The following is a 19,301-nucleotide window of genomic DNA, read 5'->3' on the forward strand; positions in this document are numbered from 1 at the left end:
TATGACAATAAAATAACAGTAATAATAGAGTAATATACATGAGTATTCATTATGACATATAATAACAGTAATAATAGAGTAATATACATGAGTATTCACTATGACATATAATAACAGTAATAATAGAGTAATATACATAAGTATTCACTATGACAGTATAATAACAGTAATAATAAATTAATATACATGTATTCACTATGACAATAAAATAACAGTAATAATAGAGTAATATACATGAGTATTCATTATGACATATAATAACAGTAATAATAGAGTAATATACATAGGTATTCACTATGACAGTATAATAACAGTAATAATAAATTAATATATATGTATTCACTATGACAATAAAATAACAGTAATAATAGAGTAATATACATGAGTATTCACTATGACATATAATAACAGTTATAATAGAGTAATATACATGTATTCACTATGACAATAAAATAACAGTAATAATAGAGTAATATACATGAGTATTCACTATGACATATAATAACATTAAATAGAGTAATATACATAAGTATTCACTATGACAGTATAATAACAGTAATATTAGAGTAATATACATAAGTATTCACTATGAGAGTATAATAACAGTAATATTAGAGTAATATACATAAGTATTCACTATGAGAGTATAATAACAGTAATAATAGAGTAATATACATGAGTATTCACTATGACATATAATAACAGTAATAATAGAGTAATATACATAAGTATTCACTATGAGAGTATAATAACAGTAATATTAGAGTAATATACATAGGTATTCACTATGAGAGTATAATAACAGTAATAATAGAGTAATATACATGAGTATTCACTATGACATATAATAACAGTAATAATAGAGTAATATACATAAGTATTCAATATGATGGTATAATAACAGTAATAATAGAGTAATATACATGAGTATTCACTATGACATATAATAACAGTAATAATAGAGTAATATACATAAGTATTCACTATGATGGTATAATAACAGTAATAATAGAGTAATATACATGAGTATTCACTATGACATATAATAACAGTAATAATAGAGTAATATACATAAGTATTCACTATGATGGTATAATAACAGTAATAATAGAGTAATATACATGAGTATTCACTATGACATATAATAACAGTAATAATAGAGTAATATACATAAGTATTCACTATGATGGTATAATAACAGTAATAATAGAGTAATATACATAAGTATTCACTATGACATATAATAACAGTATTAATAGAGTAATATACATAAGTATTCACTATGACAGTATAATAACAGTAATATTAGAGTAATATACATAAGTATTCACTATGACAGTATAATAACAGTAATATTAGAGTAATATACATGAGTATTCATTATGACATATAATAACAGTAATAATAGAGTAATATACATGAGTGTTCACTATGACATATAATAACAGTAATAATAGAGTAATATACATAAGTATTCACTATGACAGTATAATAACAGTAATAATAAATTAATATACATGTATTCACTATGACAATAAAATAACAGTAATAATAGAGTAATATACATGAGTATTCACTATGACATATAATAACAGTTATACTAGAGTAATATACATGTATTCACTATGACAATAAAATAACAGTAATAATAGAGTAATATACATGAGTATTCACTATGACATATAATAACAGTAATAATAGAGTAATATACATAAGTATTCACTATGACAGTATAATAACAGTAATATTAGAGTAATATACATGAGTATTCACTATGACATATAATAACAGTAATAATAGAGTAATATACATAAGTATTCACTATGATGGTATAATAACAGTAATAATAGAGTAATATACATAAGTATTCACTATGACATATAATAACAGTAATAATAGAGTAATATACATAAGTATTATCTATGACAGTATAATAACAGTAATATTAGAGTAATATACATAAGTATTCACTATGACAGTATAATAACAGTAATATTAGAGTAATATACATGAGTATTCACTATGACATATAATAAGAGTAATAATAGAGTAATATACATAAGTATTCACTATGATGGTATAATAACAGTAATAATAGAGTAATATACATGAGTATTCACTATGACATATAATAACAGTAATAATAGAGTAATATACATGAGTATTCACTATGACATATAATAACAGTAATAATAGAGTAATATACATAAATATTCACTATGACAGTATAATAACAGTAATAATAGAGTAATATACATGTATTCACTATGACAGTATAATAACAGTAATAATAGAGTAATATACATAAGTATTCACTATGATAGTATAATAACAGTAATAATAGAGTAATATACATAAGTATTCACTATGACAGTATAATAACAGTAATAATAAATTAATATACATGTTTTCACTATGACAATAAAATAACAGTAATAATAGAGTAATAAACATAAGTATTCACTATGACAGTATAATAACAGTAATAATAGAGTAATATACATAAGTATTCACTATGATAGTATAATAACAGTAATAATAGAGTAATATACATAAGTATTCACTATGACAGTATAATAACAGTAATAATAGAGTAATATACATAAGTATTCACTATGACATATAATAACAGTAATAATAGAGTAATATACATAAGTATTCACTATGACAGTATAATAACAGTAATAATAGAGTAATATACATAAGTATTCACTATGACAGTATAATAACAGTAATAATAGAGTAATATACATAAGTATTCACTATGATAGTATAATAACAGTAATAATAGAGTAATATACATAAGTATTCACTATGACAGTATAATAACAGGGTTAGTAATGTTTGGTGTGTGTTTGCAGCGATAAAGTACGATGCAGCGAAGGAGGAGCACTACCAGCAGGAGGCCAAGCAGAGGGAGCTGCAGCGCATCGAGGAGGCTCTGCAGACAGCTGCACGGAGAGGTGAGACAGGCTGACCCCTGACCTCTAACCCTGCAGACAGCTGCACGGAGAGGTGAGACAGGCTGACCCCTGACCTCTAACCCTGCAGACAGGTGAAACAGGCTGACCCCTGACCTCTAACCCTGCAGACAGCTGCACGAAGAGGTGAGACAGGCTGACCCCTGACCTCTAACCCTGCAGACAGCTGCACGGAGAGGTGAGACAGGCTGACCCCTGAACTCTAACCCTGCAGACAGCTGCACGGAGAGGTGAGACAGGCTGACCCCTGACCCCTAACCCTGCAGACAGCTGCACGGAGAGGTGAGACAGGCTGACCCCTGACCTCTAACCCTGCAGACAGCTGCACGGAGAGGTGAGACAGGCTGACCCCTGACCTCTAACCCTGCAGACAGCTGCACGGAGAGGTGAGACAGGCTGACCCCTGACCCCTGACCTCTAACCCTGCAGACAGCTGCACGGAGAGGTGAGACAGGCTGACCCCTGACCTCTAACCCTGCAGACAGCTGCACGGAGAGGTGAGACAGGCTGACCCCTGACCTCTAACCCTGCAGACAGCTGCAACGGAGAGGTGAGACAGGCTGACCCCTGACCTTTGACTCCTGACCTCTGACCCTGCTGTTCTTCACACAAGCTGAAGTTTCCCTAACCTGTCTGTCAGACCGTCTGACTGTCTGTCTGTCTGTCTGGCTGACTGTCTATCTGACTGTCTGACTGTCTGACTGGCTGGCTGTCTGTCTGTCTGACTGGCTGGCTGGCTGTCTGACTGTCTGTCTGACTGACTGACTGGCTGTCTGTCTGTCTGACTGGCTGTCTGTCTGACTGGCTGTCTGTCTGACTGGCTGACTGTCTGACTGGCTGACTGTCTGTCTGACTGTCTGTCTGGCTGACTGTCTGGCTGACTGTCTGTTTGTCTATCTGACTGTCTGTCTGACTGGCTGACTGTCTGTCAGACCGTCTGACTGTCTGTCTGACTGGCTGTCTGTCTGACTGGCTGTCTGTCTGACTGGCTGGATGAATTAATTAACTGCTGTGTGTTGTTCATGCTGCGTTTGCTGTCAGCGTCTCAAACTGGAGATCTGCTGTTCAGCCTGGAGAGTGTTGTTTACAAGGAGCCTCCCAACGGTAACACACACACACACACACACACACACACACACACACACACACACACACCACACACACACACACACACACACACACACACACACACACACACACACACACACACACACTCACAGACACACACACACACACACACACACACACACACACACTCCACAGACACACACACACACACACACACACACACACACACACACACACCACTCACAGACACACACACACACACCACTCACAGACACACACACACACACACACACACACACACACTCCACAGACACACAAACACACACACACACACACACACACACACTCACCACTCACAGACACACACACACACACCACTCACAGACACACAAACACACACTCACACACACACACACACACCCACTCACAGACACACAAACACACACACCACTCACAGACACACACACACACACACACACACACACACCACTCACAGACACACACACACACACACACACACACACACACACACACACACTCACCACTCACAGACACACACACACACACACACACACACACACACACTCACCACTCACAGACACACACACACACACACACACACACCACTCACAGACACACAAACACACACACACACACACACACCACTCACAGACACACACACACACACACACCACTCACAGACACACAAACACACACACACACACACCACTCACAGACACACAAACACACACACACACACACACACACCACTCACAGACACACAAACACACACACACACACCACTCACAGACACACAAACACACACACACACACACCACTCACAGACACACAAACACACACCACTCACAGACACACACAAACACACACTCACCACTCACAGACACACACACACACACACACACACACACACACACACACACACACACACAGACACACACTCACAGACACACAGACACAGACACACACACAGACACACACACACGCACAGACACACACACTCACCACTCACAGACACACACAGAGACACACACTCACCACTCACAGACACACACAGACACACACACAAACAGACTCAACAGGTCCTAATATATACACATGTGATCTGGGCTGCCTTAACACATGTGTATTATTCTACCCCTGAACATGAATAGTAGAGAGGTTCAGGAGATCCTTTGTCCCCACAGGCATCAGGCTATTTAACACCAACAAATGACACCCCCCAACAACTCCCACTAACCCTTAACCCAGATAGAATATAATTATGCTGCTTTTATTCTGTTTTTAACTCTCTTGTGTATGCATTCGCAGTGTATTTATTTACTTATTTATTTATTAATTATGGGGAACTGTGTGGTGTATAGGAATGTGTGTTTATGTGTGAGCTGCTGGACACTTGAATTTCCCCATGGGGATGAATACAGTATCTTCTATCTATTTCTATCTATCTTCTATGTGCTTTCTGTGTATCTGTGTGTGTGTGTGTGTGTGCTTCCTGTCTCTAACTGCCGTCTTTCTCTTTAACGCTGCCAAAGTCTCCAAAGGAAGTAAAAAACACAAAAAGTCTAAAAAAGGTTTGAAGAAGCTGAAACGCCACGACAACAAAGCAGGTAAGGTTTAAATGTCCCCAACACGGTTACCACGGTTACAGCAGGGGGTGCCGCGGTACTGTTGGCTCCATTTTCGGAGAGTTTTTTACTTCCAAAAACTCAAATATGTCTGAAAATGAACATATGCTAATAGGGCTTTACTCTGTGGTCTGTCCTTCTGTTTGCCTGCTGTGTGTTTCTGTGGCTTCAGTTTCCTCTGGGGGGGGGATGTCGAAAAGTAACGTTAATACAGCGTCTCCCGCAGCGTTCACTAACGTTAATACAGCGTTTCCCGCAGCGTTCACTAACGTTAATACAGCGTCTCCCGCCGCGTTCACTAACGTTAATACAGCGTCTCCCGCCGCGTTCACTAACATTAATACAGCGTCTCCCGCAGCGTTCACTAACGTTAATACAGCGTCTCCCGCCGCGTTCACTAACATTAATACAGCGTCTCCCGCAGCGTTCACTAACGTTAATACTGCGTTGTCTCCCGCAGCGTTCACTAACGTTAATACAGCGTCTCCCGCCGCGTTCACTAACATTAATACAGCGTCTCCCGCAGCGTTCACTAACGTTAATACAGCGTCTCCCGCAGCGTTCACTAACATTAATACAGCGTCTCCCGCGGCGTTCACTAACGTTAATACAGCGTCTCCGCGCGTTCACTAACATTAATACAGAGTCTCCGCGGCGTTCACTAACGTTAATACAGCGTCTCCGCGGCGTTCACTAACGTTAATACAGCGTCTCCGCGCGTTCACTAACATTAATACAGAGTCTCCGCGGCGTTCACTAACGTTAATACAGCGTCTCCCGCAGCGTTCACTAACGTTAATACAGCGTCTCCCGCCGCGTTCACTAACATTAATACAGAGTCTCCCGCAGCGTTCACTAACGTTAATACAGCGTCTCCCGCAGCGTTCACTAACGTTAATACAGCGTCTCCCGCCGCGTTCACTAACATTAGTACAGCGTCTCCCGCAGCGTTCACTAACGTTAATACTGCGTTGTCTCCCGCAGCGTTCACTAACGTTAATACAGCGTCTCCCGCCGCGTTCACTAACATTAATACAGCGTCTCCCGCAGCGTTCACTAACGTTAATACAGCGTCTCCCGCAGCGTTCACTAACATTAATACAGCGTCTCCCGCCGCGTTCACTAACATTAATACAGCGTCTCCCGCAGCGTTCACTACCGTTAATACGCGTTCACTAACGTTAATACAGTCTCCCGCCGCGTTCACTAACATTAATACAGCGTCTCCCGCAGCGTTCACTAACATTAATACAGCGTCTCCCGCCGCGTTCACTAACATTAATACAGCGTCTCCCGCAGCGTTCACTACCGTTAATACGCGTTCACTAACGTTAATACAGTCTCCCGCAGCGTTCACTAACATTAATACAGCGTCTCCCGCAGCGTTCACTAACGTTAATACAGCGTCTCCTGCAGCGTTCACTAACGTTAATACAGCTTCTCCCGCCGCGTTCACTAACGTTAATACGCGTTCACTAACGTTAATACAGTGTCTCCTGCAGCGTTCACTACCGTTAATACGCGTTCACTAACGTTAATACAGCATCTCCCGCAGCGTTCACTAACGCTAATACAGAGTCTCCCGCAGCGTTCACTAACATTAATACAGCGTCTCCCGCAGCGTTCTCTAACGTTAATACAGCGTCTCCTGCAGCGTTCACTAACGTTAATACAGCGTCTCCCGCAGCGTTCACTAACGTTAATACAGTCTCTCCTGCAGCGTTCACTACCGTTAATACCGTCTCGCCAACGTTCACTAACAATACAGCGTCTCCGCGGCGTTCACTAACCTTAATACAGCGTCTCCGCGGCGTTCACTAACGTTAATACAGCGTCTCCGCAGCGTTCACTAACGTTAATACAGCGTCTCCCGCAGCGTTCACTAACGTTAATACTGTGTCTCCTGCAGCGTTCACTACCGTTAATACAGTTCTCCCGCGTTAATTCACTAACATTAATACAGCGTCTCCGCGGCGTTCACTAACGTTAATACAGTCTCCGCGCGTTCACTAACGTCAATACAGTCTCCGCGGCGTTCACTAACATTAATACAGCGTCTCCGCCACGTTCTCTAACAATACAGCGTCTCCTGCAGCGTTCACTAACGTTAATACAGCGTCTCCCGCAGCGTTCACTAACGTTAATACAGTGTCTCCTGCAGCGTTCACTACCGTTAATACGCGTTCACTAACGTTAATACAGCATCTCCCGCAGCGTTCACTAACGTTAATACAGCGTCTCCCGCAGCGTTCACTAACGTTAATACAGTCTCCCGCAGCGTTCACTAACGCTAATACAGCGTCTCCCGCCACGTTCACTAACAATACAGCGTCTCCCGCAGCGTTCACTAACCTTAATACAGCGTCTCCCGCAGCGTTCACTAATGTTAATACAGCGTCTCCCGCCGCGTTCACTAACATTAATACAGCGTCTCCCGCAGCGTTCACTAACGTTTATACAGTGTCTCCCGCAGCGTTCACTAACATTAATACAGCGTCTCCCGCAGCATTCACTAACGTTAATACAGCGTCTCCTGCAGCGTTCACTAACGTTAATACAGTCTCCCGCCGCGTTCACTAACGCGTAATACAGCGTTCACTAACGTTCACTAACAATACAGCGTCTCCTGCAGCGTTCACTAACGTTAATACAGCGTCTCCCGCAGCGTTCACTAACGTTAATACAGTGTCTCCTGCAGCGTTCACTAACAATACAGCGTCTCCGCAGCGTTCACTAACGTTAATACAGCATCTCCCGCAGCGTTCACTAACGTTAATACAGAGTCTCCTGCAGCGTTCACTAACGTTAATACAGTCTCCCGCAGCGTTCACTAACGCTAATACAGCGTCTCCCGCCACGTTCACTAACAATACAGCGTCTCCCGCGCGTTCACTAACGTTAATACAGTCTCCCGCAGCGTTCACTAGCGTTAATACAGCTTCTCCGCCCGCGTTCACTAACAATACAGCGTCTCCCGCAGCGTTCACTAACCTTAATACAGCGTCTCCCGCAGCGTTCACTAATGTTAATACAGCGTCTCCCGCCGCGTTCACTAACATTAATACAGCGTCTCCCGCAGCGTTCACTAACGTTAATACAGTGTCTCCCGCAGCGTTCACTAACATTAATACAGCGTCTCCCGCAGCATTCACTAACGTTAATACAGCGTCTCCTGCAGCGTTCACTAACGTTAATACAGCTTCTCCCGCCGCGTTCACTAACGTTAATACGCGTTCACTAACGTTAATACAGTGTCTCCTGCAGCGTTCACTAACGTTAATACAGCGTCTCCTGCAGCGTTCACTAACGTTAATACAGCGTCTCCTGCAGCGTTCACTAACGTTAATACAGCGTCTCCTGCAGCGTTCACTAACGTTAATACAGCTTCTCCCGCCGCGTTCACTAACGTTAATACGCGTTCACTAACGTTAATACAGCATCTCCCGCAGCGTTCACTAACGTTAATACAGAGTCTCCCGCAGCGTTCACTAACGTTAATACACTCCCGCTTCACTACGCCAATACAGCATCTCCCGCCACGTTCACTAACAATACAGCGTCTCCGCAGCGTTCACTAACGTTAATACAGTCTCCCGCAGCGTTCACTAACGCTAATACAGCGTCTCCCGCCACGTTCACTAACAATACAGCGTCTCCGCAGCGTTCACTAACGTTAATGCAGTCTCCCGCAGCGTTCACTAACGCTAATACAGCGTCTCCCGCCACGTTCACTAACAATACAGCGTCTCCCGCAGCGTTCACTAACGTTAATACAGCGTCTCCTGCAGCGTTCACTAACGTTAATACAGCGTCTCCTGCAGCGTTCACTAACGTTAATACAGAGTCTCCCGCAGCGTTCACTAATGTTAATACAGCGTCTCCTGCAGCGTTCACTAACATTAATACAGCAGTAGCAGAAGTAGTAGCAGTAGTAGCAGTAGTAATAATAGTAGCAGCAGCAGTAGTAGTAGTAGTAGCAGTAGTAGCAGTAGCAGTAGTAGTAATAGTAGCAGCAGCAGTAGTAGCAGTAGCAGAAGTAGCAGAAGTAGTAGCAGTATTAGTAGCAGTATTAGTAGCAGTAGTATTAGCAGTAGCAGTAGTAGTAGCAGCAGCAGTAGTAGCAGTATTAGTAGCAGTATTAGTAGCAGTAGTAGCAGTAGTATTAGCAGTAGTAGTAGTAGTAGTAGAGTTCAGTAGAGCAGATGGCTCTGCAGACTCGTGTATTTACATCTTTATGACTTTTCATAAACATCTGATGAGCAGCGGTGTATATTGAGGAAACCGTGTTGTGCGTCTGCCCTATTTCTGATACCGTGGCAGCAAAATCAGCATAGAGGAAACACTGCGTTGTGTCTATTTCTGATTTGTATATATGTGTTGTGTGTATTTCTGATATGTATATATGTTGTGTGTGTATTTCTGTAGTTATTATTATGGTTTTCTTTGGCTCAGGTTTCCTTCCTCTGGTACTGAAGTTATTATTTAATGTATTATATTTTATTTCTATCTTTGTCTGAACTAAACTTAACTCAGGTCTCGTATCTCTCTGTGTTTCCTCCATTAAAGCCAGCGGAGGAGAAAGATTATTATTATTATTATTATTATTATTATTAGGGTTATTAGTGGAGTAATGGTGTCTCTCTGTGTTTCCTCCAGAGAAGCCAGCGGAGGAGAAGGATTATTATTATTATGATTATTATTATTATTAGGATTATTAGTCGAGTAATGGTGTCTCTCTCTGTGTATTCTCCAGAGAAGCCAGCGGAGGAGAAGAAGGCTTATTATTATTGTTATTAGGGTTATTAGTGGAGTAATCGTGTCTCTCTGTTTCTTCCAGAGAAGCCAGCGGAGGAGAAGAAGGACACGTTTGTGGAGAAACTGGCGACTCAGGTGATCAAAAACCTGCAGGTGAAGATCAGCAGCATCCACCTGCGCTACGAGGACGACGTGAGTACCGTGGACGGGTTAGGTTAGGGTTACCCATAGACAGTATACATAATGGACCAATAGACCCCGTGTCTCTGGTCTGAGACCAGTGAAGGCTATTAGAAGCACTTTTCCGGTGATCACTTGCTTTACTGAGGAGCCTCCAACTGAGCTTGAAGATGTAGATGTGACGTGAGCAACGTGTCTGAAATCTCAATCATTCCCAATCTTACAGAGACGGAGAGTGTAGGTATATGTAAGGAGATAACATAGACACAGGCTAATTACTGATCACTAACATGCTAGTTAACATTAGTAATTAAACTTAAACAGATAATGGAAGTCCAAACTGCCTGTGAGCTTCTCCTGTACTATACGGTAATTCCTCTACTGTGTGACAGTAAGTCTCGTGGTTATGACCCAATCGTTAGCCTATTGTTATAAAAGCGTCTGCTACGGAGCCATAACGTGAGCTACAAGGTAATGGAGCCTTTTATACATTGTCGTGTTTCTTTAGAAATAAACAACGGACAAATAGAGTCTTTAAACGCTTCAGATGTAAAGTTATTCTCTGTCAAGTGACGTTAAAATGAATAGGAGTCAATGGGATGCTAACGGGAGGTGATGGCTTGGTAGCATCAAAATGGCTCCATAGGAGGTTCGAGTTCTGAAGCGAAGCTAACACCCTTGGGGTTACCGGCCGGCCGTGGGACGCCATTTTTCTGGTCTCTAAACAGACAGGAAGTTATGCGTTTCAGCAGGTAAACTGTGTGTTTGCTTTTCAGCTTTTAGACCCACAGCGCCCCCTATCTATGGGAGTCACACTGTCAGAGCTCAGCCTGCAGGTAACACACACAGACACACACACACACACACACACACACACACACACACACACACACACACACACACACACACACACACACACACATAGACACAGAAACAGACACACCCACATAGACAGACAGACAGACAGACAGACACACACACACCCCCACCTTGTTGATTGTCGTTGTGTGTTTCCAGACCACTGATGAAAACTGGAAGTCGTGCATCCTGAACGAAGCAGCGAAGATCATCTATAAGGTAAACAAGAGAAGGTTAGAACCACGTCATTACCGTTGTCAAACGATGGCAGTTTGGTTAGCTTTAGGCACCAACATTTCTCACCAGGACATTTGGTGCTCTACTATCCTAAATATAGGTCAGTATTTACTTATATACGGCCACTAGAGGGCTCCACCACTACAGACCTAAATATAGGTCAGAACTACTACGACCACTAGAGGGCTCCACCACTACTGACCTAAATATAGGTCAGAACTACTACGACCACTAGAGGGCTCCACCACTACAGACCTAAATATAGGTCAGAACTACACACCACTAGAGGGCTCCACCACCCTAAATATAGGTCAGAACTACTACGACCACTAGAGGGCTCCACCACTACAGACCTAAATATAGGTCAGAACTACTACGACCACTAGAGGGCTCCACCACTACAGACCTAAATATAGGTCAGAACTACTACGACCACTAGAGGGCTCCACCACTACAGACCTAAATATAGGTCAGAACTACTACGACCACTAGAGGGCTCCACCACTACAGACCTAAATATAGGTCAGAACTACTACGACCACTAGAGGGCTCCACCACTACAGACCTAAATATAGGTCAGAACTACTACGACCACTAGAGGGCTCCACCACTACTGACCTAAATATAGGTCAGAACTACTACAACCACTAGAGGGCTCCACCACTACTAACCTAAATATAGGTCAGAACTACTACAACCACTAGAGGGCTCCACCACTACTAACCTAAATATAGGTCAGAAAGATGCTGGAACAAACCACTTATGGGGGAGTTTATCTGGGGAGGACAGACTCGTTTCATTGGCTGGATGGTGTGCTTCACTTTAAATGACCTGAAGTTGAATGTTGTTCTTTGATTGGTTCGATTCTCAGTTTTTGACTTCTGTGTGTGTGTGTCTGTGTCTGTATATGTTTGTGTGAGTGTGTGTCCGTGTCTGTGTGTGTGTGTCTTTATGTGTGTGTGTGTGTGTACCTGTGTGTGTGTGTGTGTGTGTGTCAGCTCGGGCGTCTGGAGTCTCTGTGCGCCTACTGGAACGTCAACAGTCCCATCTTTTACAAAGGATCATGGGAAAACATTGTGGTGAGTAGGAAAGATACTGAGCAGCAGATTCACAGCAAACAAACGAGTCAATCCATATGCTTAATTAAATCTACTCCTCTTCCTCCTCCTCCTCCTCCTTCCTCCCTCCTCCCTCCTCCAGGATCAGCTGAAGTCTGGTATCAGCACCAGAGATCAGGAGATCCCTCACTATCAGTACAGTATGTTAATGTTTACTCCAGTTTAAACTGTTTTATATGTCACATGAACCAGTTTATTTCAGTTTAACATTAAACTAAAGACCAATAGTTAGATGACTGCTGATATAAAGACATATAGTTAGATGACTACAGATATTAAGACATATAGTTGACTGCTGATATAAAGACTTATAGTTAGATGACTGCAGATATAAAGACATATAGTTAGATGACTGCAGATATAAAGACATATAGTTAGATGACTGCAGATATAAAGACATATAGTTAGATGACTACAGATATAAAGACATAGTTAGATGACTACAGATATAAAGACATAGTTAGATGACTGCAGATATAAAGACATATAGTTAGATGACTGCAGATATAAAGACATAGTTAGATGACTGCAGATATAAAGACATATAGTTAGATGACTGCAGATATAAAGACATAGTTAGATGACTGCAGATATAAAGACATATAGTTAGATGACTGCAGATATAAAGACATATAGTTAGATGACTACAGATATAAAGACATATAGTTAGATGACTACAGATATAAAGACTAATAGTTTGATGACTGCAGATATAAAACATAAGATAATAACATCCTAATAATCAATAATCAACCTTCTCTCTGATTCAGTCTTCAAGCCGATCTTCGCCTCGGCCAGAATGTGCATCAACCCCACGGCTGATCTGGAGCTCAAGAGTCCCAAAGCTAAGCTTCACCTGGAGGTCCAGAACATCGGCATAGAAATCACAAAACCACAGGTCAGACAGACAGGGAGGGAGACAGGTCAGACAGACAGACAGACAGACAGTGTATATTGTGTGGTCTTTAATCTGTCTGTTGGTGATAATTATAACTGTTATTATTTATATATAGTACATAGTTTATAGTATATAGTATATAGTTTATAGTTCATAATATATTATGGTGTGTTCCAGTACCTGAGCATGGTGGAACTGCTGGAGGCGGTAGATTGTATGGTGAAGAACGCCCCCTACAGGAAGTTCAGACCAGACACCCCCGTCCACGGCAACGCCAAACTCTGGTCAGTCAACACACACCTTCATCATCATCATCATCATCATCATCATCATAATAATAATACATTAGATTTAAAGCCCTGAACACCTATACAGGTGTTTTCAGTTAATGAGGCTGATTTGATATAGTCCCAGGACAGTGGGTGTGTTTAGGCTGAGTGGATATAGTCCCAGGACAGTGGGTGTGTTTAGGCTGAGTGGATATAGTCCCCGGACAGTGGGTGTGTTTAGGCTGATTGGATATAGTCCCAGGACAGTGGGTGTGTTTAGGCTGAGTGGGTATAGTCCCAGGACAGTGGGTGTGTTTAGGCTGAGTGGATATAGTCCCAGGACAGTGGGTGTGTTTAGGCTGAGTGGATATAGTCCCAGGACAGTGGGTGTGTTTAGGCTGAGTGGATATAGTCCCAGGACAGTGGGTGTGTTTAGGCTGAGTGGATATAGTCCCAGGACAGTGGGTGTGTTTAGGCTGAGTGGATATAGTCCCAGGACAGTGGGTGTGTTTAGGCTGAGTGGATATAGTGCCAGGACAGTGGGTGTGTTTAGGCTGAGTGGATATAGTGCCAGGACAGTGGGTGTGTTTAGGCTGAGTGGATATAGTGCCAGGACAGTGGGTGTGTTTAGGCTGAGTGGATATAGTCCCAGGACAGTGGGTGTGTTTAGGCTGAGTGGATATAGACCCAGGACAGTGGGTGTGTTTAGGCTGAGTGGATATAGACCCAGGACAGTGGGTGTGTTTAGGCTGAGTGGATATAGTCTCAGGACAGTGGGTGTGTTTAGGCTGAGTGGGTATAGTCCCAGGACAGTTGGTGTGTTTAGGCTGAGTGGGTATAGTCCCAGGACAGTGGGTGTGTTTAGGCTGAGTGTTTATAGTCCCAGGACAGTGGGTGTGTTTAGGCTGAGTGGATATAGTCCCAGGACAGTGGGTGTGTTTAGGCTGAGTGGATATAGTCCCAGGACAGTGGGTGTGTTTAGGCTGAGTGGATATAGTGCCAGGACAGTGGGTGTGTTTAGGCTGAGTGGATATAGTGCCAGGACAGTGGGTGTGTTTAGGCTGAGTGGATATAGTCCCAGGACAGTGGGTGTGTTTAGGCTGAGTGGATATAGACCCAGGACAGTGGGTTTGTTTAGGCTGAGTGGATATAGACCCAGGACAGTGGGTGTGTTTAGGCTGAGTGGATATAGTCTCAGGACAGTGGGTGTGTTTAGGCTGAGTGGGTATAGTCCCAGGACAGTTGGTGTGTTTAGGCTGAGTGGGTATAGTCCCAGGACAGTGGGTGTGTTTAGGCTGAGTGGTTATAGTCCCAGGACAGTGGGTGTGTTTAGGCTGAGTGGATATAGACCCAGGACAGTGGGTGTGTTTAGGCTGAGTGGGTATAGTCCCAGGACAGTTGGTGTGTTTAGGTTGAGTGGGTATAGTCCCAGGACAATGTGTTTAGGCTGATTGATTGGACATCTTCCTGAGTCTCTCGTGAGCTTTGTTGCCCAAATGACAGCTTTATCATTCTTATTGGTAGAAAGAATTTGTGACCTAATAAGTCCCCATCAACCTGAGCAGAGTCTAATCAGCCAGAAGACCTCAAAACACCTGTGTGGGTGTTTCGAGGCTCTGAAGGATCTGAAACCTTTTGGACACTTTAGATGCTTGTTCTGAGTCGATGTGTAAGTGACAGGAGATGGTCGGCACGCCCCCAGTTTTGCGTGGCTTTTTTCAACTGCTGTAACAGTGTTTGTGTGTTTGTTTTATCTGCCTCTGCCAGGTGGAGGCACGGCTGTAACAGTGTGGGTGTGTTTGTTTTATCTGCCTCTGCCAGGTGGAGGTACGGGTTTAACAGTGTCCTGGAGGTGCAGGTCCGGCGGTACAGCCAGATGTGGTGCTGGTCCAACATCAGGCAGCACCGAGACAACCTGAAGGCCTACAAGACGGCCTACAGGGACAAACTGCTGAGTCACAACAAGCCCAGCCCCGACACGGAGAAACACATCCAGGTGCTGCTCCACTAGCGCTCGCATATTCAAAATACACAGAATAACTCGGCTCGGTCAGGACAGGAATGTGTGAGTGTGTGTGTGTGTGTGTATTTGACGTGCTGAGCATGTGTGTCTGACGTACTGACTGTGTGTATGTTTGTGTGTGTGTGTCTGATGTGCTGAGCGTGTGTGTGTGTGTGCGTTTGACGTGCTGACCGCGTGTGTGTGCGCGTGTGTGTGTATTTGACGTGCTGACTGTGTGTGTGTGTGTGTGTGTGTGTGTGTGTGTGTATTTGATGTGCTGACTGTGTGTGTGTATATATTTGACGTACTGACCGTGTGTGTGTGTGTGTGTGTGTCCAGGATCTGGAGAAAGCTCTGGACGTGTTCAGCATCACTCTGACCCGCCAGCAGGCCCAGATGGAGGTAATCTCGTCCACACTGCTGCCTTTACTCATCCACGCTGCTGCCTTTACACTGCTGCCTTTACTGATCCACACTGCTGCCTTTACTCATCCACACTGCTGCCTTTACACTGCTGCCTTTACTCATCCACACTGCTGCCTTTACTCTGCTGCCTTTACTCATCCACACTGCTGCATTTACACTGCTGCCTTTACACTGCTGCCTTTACACTGCTGCCTTTACTCATCCACACTGCTGCCTTTACACTGCTGCCTTTACTCACCCACACTGCTGCCTTTACTTTAAACATGAATATCTCCTGTTCCGTTTGTGCCTGGCATCCACACTACTGCATTCACTACTGCAGCGTTTTTCCAGCCCCTCAAACAACGACATTCATTAAGAATAAAAATTCTTATTATATTAGAGTTTGCGAGATTTAGCGGTATTTAGCGTAACTTCTGGCTGTAGCTGTATCCCTTCTAGTAACAAGCCTCTCCTTTCCTTCCTTCATCTTTCCCTTTTCTCCCTTGCTTCCTCTCCTTTCATTCCTTCATCTTTCCCTCTCTCCCTTCTTTACTCTCCTTTCCTTTCTCTGTCTTTCCCTCTCTCCCTTCCTTCCTCCCTCTCTTGCTCCCCCTGTTGACTGGTTTTATCTCAGGTGTTTACAAGAAGAAATCATATTTGCTGTAACGAGGTCGATAGATAATATAAGATAAGCCTTTATTATCATTAGAATATATTTAGCCACAGCTGAGATGTAGCCTTTTTAACTGGTGTCCCTCCTCCAGATGATCCACTTTAATGATATTATTATTATTATTATTATTATTATTATTATCATCATTGTTCCAGGTGATCCGGTCGGGACAGAAGGTGTTAAAGAAGAAGGCAGTGGTGCAGAAACAGGGAGGAGGAGGATTCTTCAGCGGCTTCTTTGGTAAAAAGACCAAGAAGGAGGAGCAGGAGCCGGAGGAGAACCAGGAGACAGAGAGTAAGTTAAACTGCTTCATTTAGTTGTGGCACCTCCTAAACATGTTATTCCCACGGCCGAGGGAAGTTCAACCAATATGTGTCATTAGGCCATGAGGTTAACTTGCTGTTTCACCACTGACCTCCTCAGACATACAACATGTGGGTCTCTGTGGGATTCAGGTTCGGGGTACTATAGACCTTAAAGGTGCACTATGAGTTCCTGCATGGTTTCAGCGTGATTTCATTTTAGTATCAAATGGTAGTCATCTTTCCTTGATCCACTAGCTGCCTGCCCCCTGAGCACACCGTGAAAAAGCCTGGTCTCAGACAACACAGGGATTGTAAACGTCAAACAAGCAATAGAGGCACAGGCTGTGCACCAAAATTCAACAAAGCACTCCAGCCAATCACCGACAAGATGGTAGGGGGAGGGGGTGGGGCTTAGTGACAGTCACTTAGTCATGTCAGTTACGGAAACATGGGGGGAGGGGCGAGCTTGCTCTGTTTTGTTTTGAATTTACTTGGAACGTCAACAGAAGTGACATCAAGCAGGAACTCATAGTGCACCTTTAGGGGGGTTATAGAGTCTGGATGCTCCCTGAAGATGTGGGTCTCTGTGGGGTTCAGGTTCGGGGTTGGACGATCTGATGACGGCTGCGGAGAAAGAGAAACTCTACACGGCCATCGGCTACAGCGGCAGCTCGCACAACCTCACTCTGCCCAAACAGGTTAGTTAGTACCACTAACACTAACCAGACAGGTCAGTTAGTACCACTAGCACTAACCAGACAGGTCAGTCAGTACCACTAGCACTAACTAGACAGGTCAGTCAGTACCACTAACACTAACCAGACAGGTCAGTTAGTACCACTAGCACTAACTAGACAGGTCAGTCAGTACCACTAACACTAACCAGACAGGTCAGTTAGTACCACTAGCACTAACCAGAAAGGTCAGTTAGTACCACTAGCACTAACCAGACAGGTCAGTCAATACCACTAACACTAACCAGACAGGTCAGTTAGTACCACTAACACTAACTAGACAGGTCAGTCAGTACCCCTAACACTAACCAGACAGGTCAGTTAGTACCACTAACACTAACCAGACAGGTCAGTCAGTACCACTAACACTAACCAGACAGGTCAGTTAGTACCACTAACACTAACTAGACAGGTCAGTCAGTACCCCTAACACTAACCAGACAGGTCAGTCAGTACCACTAACACTAACCAGACAGGACAGTTAGTACCCCTAACACTAACCAGACAGGTCAGTTAGTACCACTAGCACTAACCAGACAGGTCAGTTAGTACCCCTAACACTAACCAGACAGGTCAGTTAGTACCCCTAACACTAACCAGACAGGTCAGTCAGTACCACTAGCACTAACCAGACAGGTCAGTTAGTACCCCTAGCACTAACCAGACAGGTCAGTTAGTACCCCTAACACTAACCAGACAGGTCAGTTAGTACCACTAGCACTAACCAGACAGGTCAGTTAGTACCCCTAACACTAACCAGACAGGTCAGTTAGTACCACTAGCACTAACCAGACAGGTCAGTTAGTACCCCTAACACTAACCAGACAGGTCAGTCAGTACCCCTAACACTAACCAGACAGGTCAGTTAGTACCCCTAACACTAACCAGATAGGTCAGTTAGTACCACTAGCACTAACCAGACAGGTCAGTTAGTACCCCTAATACTAACCAGACAGGTCAGTTAGTACCACTAGCACTAACCAGACAGGTCAGTTAGTACCACTAACACTAACCAGACAGGTCAGTTAGTACCCCTAACACTAACCAGACAGGTCAGTTAGTACCCCTAACACTAACCAGACAGGTCAGTTAGTACCCCTAGCACTAACCAGACAGGTCAGTTAGTACCCCTAGCACTAACCAGACAGGTCAGTTAGTACCCCTAACAC

General features: G+C 43.4%; 1 protein-coding gene across 4 annotated transcripts in view; it reads left to right on the top strand.

The window, feature by feature from the left end:
- vps13c (vacuolar protein sorting 13 homolog C) overlaps positions 1 to 19,301 on the top strand; it is a 134,789-nt gene that overhangs the window by 5,797 nt on the left and 109,691 nt on the right. For 3 of the 4 annotated variants that reach the window (XM_028585658.1, XM_028585684.1, XM_028585674.1), the window contains exons 5-16: positions 2,862 to 2,963; positions 10,533 to 10,642; positions 11,407 to 11,466; positions 11,648 to 11,707; positions 12,724 to 12,804; positions 12,926 to 12,983; positions 13,614 to 13,741; positions 13,919 to 14,025; positions 15,832 to 16,006; positions 16,352 to 16,414; positions 17,249 to 17,387; positions 17,996 to 18,096. In XM_028585658.1, the coding sequence (XP_028441459.1) occupies positions 2,862 to 2,963; positions 10,533 to 10,642; positions 11,407 to 11,466; positions 11,648 to 11,707; positions 12,724 to 12,804; positions 12,926 to 12,983; positions 13,614 to 13,741; positions 13,919 to 14,025; positions 15,832 to 16,006; positions 16,352 to 16,414; positions 17,249 to 17,387; positions 17,996 to 18,096 (1,184 nt within the window). The remainder of the gene's footprint in view (positions 1 to 2,861; positions 2,964 to 10,532; positions 10,643 to 11,406; positions 11,467 to 11,647; positions 11,708 to 12,723; positions 12,805 to 12,925; positions 12,984 to 13,613; positions 13,742 to 13,918; positions 14,026 to 15,831; positions 16,007 to 16,351; positions 16,415 to 17,248; positions 17,388 to 17,995; positions 18,097 to 19,301) is intronic. The other variant, XM_028585666.1, reaches the window with a different exon arrangement.

This window comes from Perca flavescens, chromosome 1 (genome assembly GCF_004354835.1).
Source record: "Perca flavescens isolate YP-PL-M2 chromosome 1, PFLA_1.0, whole genome shotgun sequence".
Lineage (NCBI taxonomy): Eukaryota > Metazoa > Chordata > Actinopteri > Perciformes > Percidae > Perca > Perca flavescens.